General features: G+C 41.2%; 1 protein-coding gene across 1 annotated transcript; it reads left to right on the top strand.

The window, feature by feature from the left end:
- Nucleotides 1–4635: 4635 nt before the first annotated feature.
- Nucleotides 4636–9970, top strand: LOC142494664 (uncharacterized). The gene is made up of 4 exons (XM_075599097.1): nt 4636–4658; nt 6529–6716; nt 8112–8189; nt 8555–9970. The coding sequence occupies exons 1-4, from the start codon at nt 4636–4638 to the stop codon at nt 9643–9645; spliced, it is 1380 nt and encodes a 459-aa protein (XP_075455212.1). The 3' UTR covers nt 9646–9970.
- The last annotated feature ends 936 nt before the right edge of the window (nt 9971–10906 follow it).

Raw genomic sequence — 10906 nt, 5'->3', positions numbered from 1 at the left:
ATACTGTATGGTTTGCTCATTTTCTCTAGGTTTTAAATATAAAATTTTCCTTATTTATTAAATTATTTCTTAATGAAAATATTGTATATTTAATTAGCTTTTATTAAAATAATGCAACACTTAGTGGAGGCATGTTTATGAATATATATATATTTTGAATCAAACAGTTAGTGAAGAACATAGTTAGGTGATTTTTTTTAATGAGAATTCATTCTTCAGATTCTCATACTGTACAGTAGAAATATGAAAAATGCTTGGCAGTCGTAATGACAACTGAATGCTTACTGATATCTCAAGAAAAAAAGTTCTCAGTAGATAAAGGACATATTTCCTCTAAATGTTTTCATTTGGATTATTTATATCTTTTGTAAAAAAAATGTTTCAAATTTTTAGCCGTAACCTTTACCATAACACAAAGATGAAGTTTACAAATTCAGTCCACGTAATTGAAAGCATAGGTCTCCATATCTGAACACAGATGGTTACTATAAATGGCGATAGAAAAGTCTAAGTCCTAAGTGCTTTGTTCTACAGTATATGAAAAAAAATCATCTCTGCTATATTTTGATCTTTTCTTTAGCCTGTGTATTTGAAGAATGTGAAAAAGAGGTGTTTTCTTCACTAATCGTAACCTTACTTCCTTATGCCTGAAGAGTACAAATGAAAGAACATATCTTGCTAGAAAAAAAATAAACAATCTGGTCCAAAAGTCATGTAAACAAAGGATTTCTGCACTGTTTCCTAACCTGGCTCATAAATACTCAGTGTGTATACATGCCATCTAATAATACAATGAACTTAAGGTTTTAGTTGTATATTTTGGCCAAAGCATGATACATTTACTCACCACGTCAAATCAACCACAGGTTGAGTAAATCCCTAACCTGAATCTCAACATTTACTTTCTTCCTAATATTGGTTCCACAACTGAATATTAGAGCAAAGCAATTTCAGTAAATCATGTAGATCAAATCAGAAATAAAATGGCTTAAAAAAATATATCAGTGGTCATGTGCATAATCCCCCAATCAACCATTGAGTGGTTGCCTTGACATAGTGGGTTGGCATATCATGCTTTGGTCAAAATATGCAACTTACTATAAATTCAACTTATAATTAGATAGATATACAGATGTAGGAAGACTTACTGTTCTCATCAGCGTAGCAAGACGCAACATTCCACTCACTAGAATACACTGCTGACTGTGGTCCGGCCAACAGAATTATTTGTGCTGTTTATTTAATTAATTGCAATTTAGTATGTGTCTGGCAGATGGCACACGGAATCTCTCTCTGTCCACTAAAGCAGCACATGCGTTGTCTACAATGACACACCCATCAGCACAAAACACAGCGGGGATAGAAACCCCAGTCATTTGTGTGACCCTGGTTGGACTGCCTTTCAAACACTTTGAAGGACAGTACTGGACAGTCATTATGTAGTCCTTGGCTACTCTTCAGTTGTTATCAGGCAGAACTATTTTAAATATAAAAAAAAGGGGGGGGGGTGCCGAGCATGCACATTTTAAGTGAAACTTTGTCTTTTGTCACAGAAATTGTATTTGTGATGGTGATGTTTTTAATTAAAAATGAAAAACAATTTCAGTGACAAAATGCAAAGAAGTTTGACTTAGAACGCGGGTGCACGGCACACAACCCTTGTTTTAGCTATTTGCGGTGCTATATTTATACTAACTGAATTCCTAGTGTGTGACTCCATGTATGTGTGACTCCATGTGTGACTGTGTGTGTGAGTGACTCCGTGTGATATTCTCTGTGTGAGACTCGTATGTGTGAGACTCCGCGTGTGTCTGTCTGTGAAAGTGTCTATGCGAGTGTGTCTGTGTGTCTTTGTATGTTTCTGTGTGTGTTTGTATGTGTCTGTATGTTTCTGTGTGTGTGTGTCTGTGGCTTTCTCCCAAGTGTGGTTGTGGGGGGGGGGGGGTACAGGCTCTCCAGGAGTGACTGGGCTGGGGGGGTGCACTCAGTTTTTGCCAAGTGCGGTTGTGTGCGCGGGGGGAGGGCAAGGGGGGGGGGGGCATGCTCACCGAGTGTGGCTGGCTTATTTGTTCATTATTAACATAAATTGCTGATGACTTTATTCCCTAACAGCTGCTACACATGATCAAAACATAGCATATTCATAGCACTGTAGAGAGACAACCATGGCCTGTGCTTCCAAGGACTACATCTCCCGGCATGCAGCTCGGCGGCGACCTGCCTCAGCTGAGCATCCTGGTATCCATGGTTACTGTGGCATAGCAGGATCCAGGAGCCGTGAGAGGAGTCAGGGCACGGTAACTACCTGCAAACACTCTGATCCACATGCCACGTCTCCTTTTTTTGGCTCGCTCATGCGGCAGCGGCGTGTACCTAGGCTCCCAAGCATGTGCCGTTTCGAGGTGAAGGGACGGGTGGGAAAAGGCGGGCGATTTGAATATAAGCGAGGGAATGGCTGCGCTGCGGGGACATGGCTGACAGATCTCCAAAGCCCCCGTCGCATCTTCCGGCCGCCGAGGATGTCGTTCACTTTTTTCCGCGCGCCCCCGCTCACCACCAATCCACACGGCCGAGGAAGAGATCTTGGGGGACACAGGACTGTGTGTGTGTTGCTGCCTTAGTCCTCTCCCTGCCTTCCTCCTCTCTGGTGACTCCTGCTGGCAGCTGGCAACACTGACGGCCTCATCTGCCAGCAGTGACATCACTTCCGACACCACTGACTTTCGCATCTATCAACTGCATTCACTGCCAGGGAATTTTTCTGATGTGGTAGGTGCCACTAAACAAGTTTCACTTCAAAATGATTTTATATTTTTGTAATATTATCGTTTGTAATAAACTTTTTGGGGGAAGATGTAAGTGTTTTAAGTGTTTACTGTATATTAGTACTATAGCAGTCACCCACAAATTTGGTGACTGTGGTTTTTATGATGAATAAAAGAGGGTGAGTTTCCTGTGTGAGATGTTATAAAAACAGCATCATGAACTTTATTAATAGTCCAAGCCTCCCCCCACATACTCTGCCTGTGTAAAAGGATGGCAGGCAGATGTCTAGGCGGATCCCCATGGAGCCTCCCCACATTCCTGCACCAGCAGTTCTCACGGGAGTACTGGGACTAGATGGGCATGAGTCTGGATGGTAGGTTTCCATAGCAGTGTAAGTGTGAATATGGTACCCACATGTTTATAATTGCATATAGTTATAGTTAGGATACCTTGTGTTTGGCCTTGTATTAAATGATCCATTAAAATAGAAAGGTACCCCAACGTCGGATCTTTTTCCAAACATCGGTACGAGTTCTCATCACTCAATAATCGGTGTGTCTCCATCAGATAATCAGCACGATTTTGCAGTACTGTGCCACCACCCTTATCCGCTTGGCAGATTATTAGATCCCCATTCTCACTAAGCTCGTTAAGAGCCTTCCTCTCTTTAGGCCCAAGGTTATCATTGATAACATAATATCTATTGTTGTTACATAATCGTTTAAATTCACGTACCACTAGTTTGCCAAATATTTCGATGTATAGCCCCTTTGCCTCATATGGATAGAAGACTGACTTAGGGTGTAGCCTAGTGTGTACAGTCATCTTGGCACTATCGCTCTCTTGAAATAGACAATTCAAATCAAATAGAGTATTCTCATCCGTTATGATCTGATCATCATTCATTTCTATATTTTGTCCCAAAACGGTCTCTATCCTATTGCTATCCTCAAACAAAAACCGAGGTCCATGAGAATCTGAATATCAAGCCCCTCTTCGTCTATACATGTAGTTCCTAGAGGTGTTGTATCAATAGCTGTTATCAATGATTCCACCATTGGTAATGTTATACCTTGATTATCCCTATAATTGGTAGTCTGAAGGTTTGTTGTATAGTACCTTTGCAGCGTCATTTCCCTTAAGAATCTCTGGAGGGCAATATGAAGATTAAACTCATTGGGTTTATGGGTTGGGGCAAACATAAGCCCATTTTTCAAGAGGTCAAATTGAGAAACTGACAATACATGGTTTGATAGGTTAAATATCCCATTTAATCTTAGTGTCTCGTTTATGAGTGCAGTTTCTTGGGATTGTTGGGATTTCCCCTACCTCTACATTCCCTACTTGATCTTTGTGCTTCCCCCCTTTCAACCAAGGGAGCAGATCCGGTGATTGTGCAGAAGGTTTCTGTTTGGGTATCACTCCAGTTGGGCAGTGGGGGACCCTTCTCTAAAAAAGACACAGAGAAAGGGGGTGGGAGAGTTACAGGATTTGATGGTTCAATATCATCACTGGATTGTGCACTTAACACCTGTAATTAATTGGACAATGGTATATTGCCCCTAGGGGTCTTATTCTCATAATGTTTGGGGGGTTTTCCAATTCCTTTTCTTTGCCATCCCATCTCATTAGGTGGTGGATTGGTCCCATGGTTGTCCCTTCCTCCATTCCTATTTTCATAAGGATGCTTTTTATTTTTCAGAACCTTTTTGTTATTATTTCCTTTAGGATTATAGGTATTCCCTGATATTGACCCATTTGTATATGTAGTCCTCTCAATACTTAATTGGTAATGTTGATGGCTGTTTCTACTGTACCATTAGGAGCAATGTTAGATTTGTTCCTAAATTGATAGGTAGAGTTAGGAATATGATTCTCAATCTTATTCTGAGGTATCTCCTACAATACCCAATTCATTATTTATGGACCAATTATATTGCTTATTGCTATCATAGTCCAGTTTGTCTCTATTGTATTTCTTCTTTTTAAAATTCATTTGGTGTATCTCATACACATCTAGTTTTTCTTTAGTCCCTTCTCAAATAGGGGAAGAGATCCCTCTGTTATTTTCTCAATAATCTGTTGGTTAGTATTACTAATTTGTAGTTCTAATGATTGTAGAGCACTATTCCTCTCATCAATCAATAGCTGCATAATTGCAAATGAACACTCATCCATGATGTTATGCCATTTACTTAGGAATTCTTCCTTATCAAGCCCATATGTGGGCATTTTTAGCAGTCTTAGGGCCTCATGCAGTAAGCGTCGATTAAGTGAAATCGGCAAGCTTACCGATTAGTCATGTTAATGGCGATTTTTCCTCTCCGTATGCAGTAAGTGCCGAATACATTCAAAATCAACCCGAAAACAAATCCGCCCACTCTCACGATGATTAGCCGATCACACACAGGTGTATCGGCGTGCGTGGCGGGGTGCTGATAGGTTGCCCAATCACAAATCTTGCTGAATCAGGCGAAACAAGCATGTTTTGGATTGCGCGCCATATTTAAAGGCAACGTGTACTGCTAATCATTCTCTGTGTTGTTGGGAGTGAGAGAGAGAGAGACGCACAGAGCTGGCTGATTGAACATTTGCATATTGACGGAGAGACTTGTTGTGTATTGGGTGAGCTTTGTCCATTGTTGTTTTGTTTACATCTTTGTCTTGTTTTATATGTGGAAGTGTTTCGTGTGATTGGCTGTACATTAGTTGTCTGTTTTTTGTGAGTGCTGGAAGTATGCCCGCAAAGCGTGGGAAGAGTGATGCTGGTGGGAGTGGGAGTGCTACTCGTGCGAGTACGCGTCGGAGTGAACGTACTGTTCAGGGGAGTGATGTTGCTGGTGCACCGAGTGGTGTTGCTGGGAGTGGGAGTGCTGGTGCTGGGAGTGGGAGTGCTGTTGCTGGGAGTGCTGTTGCTGTGAGTGGGAGTGCTGTTGCTGTGAGTGGGAGTGTTGTTGCTGGGAGTGGGAGTGCTGTTGCTAGGAGTGGGAGTGCTGGTGCTAGGAGTGGGAGTGCTGGTGCTAGGAGTGGGAGTGCTGGTGCTGTGAGTGCTGCTGGTGGCGCAGTTGCTGATGGGGTGGATGGTGGTGGCGTGCTTGCTGGTGGGCAGCTTTTGGAGGCTCTTCCATTGGAAGAAGGAGAGTCCAGTCAGCACCAGCCAAGCTCTGACCCTAAACCTGCTCGGAAGAAACGTGTGGAGAAGCCACGTAATCCTCGCTTCAATGACCAGGAAAATACAGCTCTTGTCACTGGCATTCTGGAGCACTATGACAGTATATATGGACATTTACTAGGTAAGTGTACCTTTACATTTATTATTCAAATACATGTGATCCTAGGTCATCTGAGTTTTGTTCATATGCAAATATGGGTTCAGAATATCTTTCTATGTTAATTAGTCTGGAAACACAGCTTTTTATCATGCCTTACAAGGACAACTAAACACAGGCGGTCAATTTGCCATAACTGCATACAATATGAATGCAACCTTGCTTACATGTATAGGTTTAGTAGTGAATGCTCATGTGCTTCACATATTACACATAAAACAGCATGTTTGCTATCTCTGGGAACAGCTAGCAGTGTAGGAAACTGGTGCTTCTATTATTATTCATTTACCTCATATATTTTATATGTTTTTCAAGGGCGGACAAGTTCAGCAAGCAGAAAAGAAATGTGGGACACAATAGTCATTGGTGTCAATGCGTGTGGGAATCATGTGAGGGACAAGCGGAATTGTCACAAGAGATTTGATGATATTAGGTCCAAATTGAAAAAGAAAATACAACACCAACGCGTGCATGCTACTGGCACTGGAGGTGGGCCCACACCACAACGTCTCATATTAAGTCCATTGGAGGAGCTGCTTCGGGCAAAATTACTTCCCGTCGTCGTGGAAGGCTTACCTGGTGACCGTGATATAGGAATTTACCCCTCACAATTTCCACCAGGTGAGAAATATTACTGTACTAGGCGTGTCGTTGCTTACAGTTATTTTGCATAGTTACACTGCTTTTTATACTGTCTTCACAATATAAGCATACCTGCATCTATATATGTATATGTCTGATTCTGTATATATATATATCTCAAAATAGACATATATGTTGTAGTCCTACTAAAAGCAGTAACTAATATAGCACGTGCCATTGCGTGCTCATTTACATGTGAATTCCCAAAATGCATTGCTGCAGTGGAAGCAATTGATGGTGGGCGAAGATGGGGAACAACAGGGTAGTACACATGTGTAACACATGTTAATCAGAAATTATTACTAGCTACAGGTACAGAACAGAAATATGTATAATATTATTGTGTATTTTATTTATTTTACTCCGACAAACATGACATTACTGCCTATTTTAAGCATGCATCAAATATATTGCATGCAACAGCCTACAAACATCACTTGCACTAACACATCTATAGTTGTTTATGAAAAGGTCAATTTTTGCTTTAAGTCATATACAGACAGCATAATGAGGCACACGTATCATATTTTATGTCATTGTTTTCATAACTTAAAAACTGCACACGACTATTTAGCTCATCTACCATTGTGTTAAAGCAGCTGCAATTAATATCTCATCACAGCATACACTTCAACAGAGGGGGTGGGGTTCAGCACACACACTAATTACAGCCTCATTTTAGGGTCAACTTAGTTCACACCATTTTCACCTGTTTCAAGTAATTGAAAGGTGTGGCTGATTAGGCTTTTTGGGGAAGGGAATACCGTTATTACAACCTGACTAGCACAACTGAAGTTAATCACACTCATTTGAAAGCTTCACTTTAGCTACTAAATGCCCCAACAACTCATTACTTATCAAAGCGTACGTCACACATTAGTTCACTCATATCTATAGTTGAACTACTATCAACGACACATTATCACACACTGCATGTGTTGTCTTGTTGAGTCACAGCCACATTCAGGTGTGCCACATCTTATATTAATGTACCACACATATCCTCTACCAAAAACAACACTTTTTGCAATATGACCACCTTCATGATAACCATTGTGAATGGTCATCTCATGATAGTTATGTACATTATGATACTGATATCACTACACAACATATGATTTTTATGTACAAATTTTATCTATTTATCCTCACGCATTACTGCAGGAACATAGTATGTTTTATGTTAGGGAACTCAAAAGTTCTAAGTACACAGGCATGCACATTGTTATTACAACTATTTATGTTCACTTTCACACACACATTTTGGGTTAAGGAAATGATGCTGTTAGGTACTCATAAATACAGAACATACAATAACTGTTTGTTCAATATTTACACATGTAAATGTAAAACTTATGTTATTGTTATATATAGTTGCCCCTGAAGGACATGTGTCACCTGAGACTGAACAAGTGTCTTCACCTGGGTCTGCCAGCTCAACACACCTAGAAGGTGAGTGTATCAGTTGGTGGCCATATAATATGTGCTCTTCTATATGTTATGTTGTCATGTTCATTATTTGTTTTGCACATCTTCTTTAAATAGGATTACTTAGTGTCAGTGAAAATGAAGTGTAAGGCAACTTGTATTGTGTTAGTGATGTTAACTATCATGTAGGAGTTGTGAGTTTACAGCAAGTTTTCATTCACTCATATTTCATACTGAGTCCAAACATTATTCTTAAGTCAAGGTAGTTTTTAATGTGAGGTTATAAAACGTATGGAAACATGTTAGTTGTTACTTATGACACAGTACAATTACATAGTAACACAGCAGAGATTAACATGCCATTTAATAATGTGTACATTTATTTGTAGAACATGATGAAGAGGATTTTGATGATGATGATGATGATGATGATGCCGCCGCCGCTGCCATAGACACACAAATACAAGCAAGTGACCATGAAGAGGTTCCAATTGAAACTGTTTTACCGCCAAAACGTCCAGCAAATACCACATATGATGCAATTGTAGCTTCTGAGGGAAAAATTGTGGAAGCTGAAAATCGTCGCCATTCTGACCTGATGACAGTGCTGGAAAGGATGATTGCACTGCAGGAAGAAACAGTTTCACAATTGGCACATCTCCACAGAGTCTTCATTGAAGTGCCTAAACAGTTGCAAAAAATCAACACCTCATTCGAAGCATTAGTTGTTCAGCAAACACAAGCTAATTACTGGAGAATGACTAATGTACCACAATTCAACACCTCCCAGCCAGGATCTGTTCATGCAGGTCAGTTTTCACCACATTCATCTGATATTCATTCACCAGGCCCGAATGTTACCGGTCAAGTAGCAGACATTGCTGTGCAGGTTCCTGATGACATCCTACCGCTGCCATCTGTACAAATTCAGCAGCAGACACCTACAAAGGAGGCGACAAAAACAGAACAAGACACACATGAAACAGACCAACCATCACTTGTGCAGTGTCTACCAACTTGCTCACATGTGTCAGTGGGCACAAGCCCTGTCCGTGAACAGTCACTACCCAAAAGCCCTGTAGGTGAGTCACTGCCCAAAAGCCCTGTAGGTGAATCGCTGCCCAAAAGCCCTGTAGGTGAATCGCTGCCCAAAAGCCCTGTAGGTGAATCACTGCCCAAAAGCCCTGTAGGTGAGTCACTGGCCACAAGCCCTGTAGGTGAGTCACTGGCCACAAGCCCTGTAGGTGAACAGTCACTACCCAAAAGCCCTGTAGGTGAGTCACTGCCCAAAAGCCCTGTGGGTGAATCACTGCCCAAAAGCCCTGTAGGTGAGTCACTGGCCACAAGCCCTGCCCGTGAAGTGCCAGAGGCCACTCAAAGTGGCTCTGTTGTGCCTAAAGTTGGTGGCAAAAGAAAAAGGAAAATTCAAGAGACAACAAGCAGGCCTGTTACTCGCTCGCAAAAAGAACAAAAAAAATAAATTTTAAAATTCACAAAATATGTCTTTGGCCTTGTTTTGTTGACTTCAGATTATCTAATTACTATTGTATGTATGCTGAAGACTGTGTTGTTTCCAAACTTTCAAGTATGTTCTTGTACACGTGAATTTTTGGAAATGTTAACACTCCTAATTAATGAATAGTGTTATAAATATTGATGTATTAATCGTCTGTTCAGTAATGCTCCACCAGGAGCCAGTTGCTAAGTTTAGAGAAGCTGCCATTGACTTTGCAGCAAAACATTGCATTTGGGTGTGTTAATTGATGTAATCATTGCATGTGCATATTATTTTCATGCAATTATAAAAGCACCTATTTAACTGCAAACATATTTCTTGTACGTGTACAGCAGGATTTTGTGTTAAATATTACTTACCTTTGGTGGCCATTGTAATGTTGTCCTTTAATCATTTATGTGTTCTTGTTTCAAGAACATCTCTGAATTTATACTAAAATATATGTAGTATGTATTGATATATGCACACACACACACAGACACACACTGTGTGTGTGTGTGTGTGTATATATATATAGTACTATCTAAACTGGTATAGATGTACACTACCGACACACTTTATTGAAGTGTGGTCGGTACCGCAAGCCGGGAAATCTCCCGGCTTGCTAGTGGCCGCCCCTCGGCGTGCCGCGCGTCATAGACGCGCGGTCACGCGTCATCGGGAGCGTGCGCCCCCTGCACGCGTGTCCAGGGGCTCCCCGAGGGAGCCCTGGTGTCCCGCGATCGCGGGACAGCGGCAGGGGGTTCCGGGGGACCCGGCGGACCCGGCAGCGGTAGGGAGAGCGCCCCGATCGGAGGGCGCTCTTCCGCTGCTTCGGCGCGCGCCCGTCACACTCGGGCGCGCGCCAGGCTACTGCTGCGGCACAGAACGGGCAAATGCTCGAATAAACTGTGCCGCAGCAGTATTTACAAAAAACATACACTTCATGCTTCCTTGTGAAAACACACTATTTTAATAATACAGGCCTAATGTTTGACAACTATACTAAGTGTGAGCCTCTAACATTATTGGGTGCAAACAAATGTTTATGACTTAATTCACTCATGTTTATCACCATTTAAATAGGTTTCATACAAGGCCTACTTACTGCCATCAATATGTTGTGTGTACTCCTGCAATATATAAAAAAAAAAAAAAAAAGATACATTATATATATATATATGTATAGTGTGTGTGTGTGTGTGTGTGTGTGTGTGTGTGTGTGTATATATATATATATATATAT

The sequence above is a fragment of the Ascaphus truei genome, chromosome 5 (genome assembly GCF_040206685.1).
Source record: "Ascaphus truei isolate aAscTru1 chromosome 5, aAscTru1.hap1, whole genome shotgun sequence".
Classification (NCBI taxonomy): domain Eukaryota; kingdom Metazoa; phylum Chordata; class Amphibia; order Anura; family Ascaphidae; genus Ascaphus; species Ascaphus truei.
This window is presented reverse-complemented; position numbering and strand designations above follow the sequence as displayed.

Excerpts from the sequence above, each read along its gene's own strand:
- LOC142494664 (XM_075599097.1), top strand. The coding sequence starts at position 4,636 with ATGATTCTCAATCTTATTCTGAG. Across the intron at positions 4,659-6,528 it reads ATTCTCAATCTTATTCTGAG|GTCCAAATTGAAAAAGAAAA; the intron begins GTATCTCCTACA and ends TGATGATATTAG. Across the intron at positions 6,717-8,111 it reads CCCCTCACAATTTCCACCAG|TTGCCCCTGAAGGACATGTG; the intron begins GTGAGAAATATT and ends TGTTATATATAG.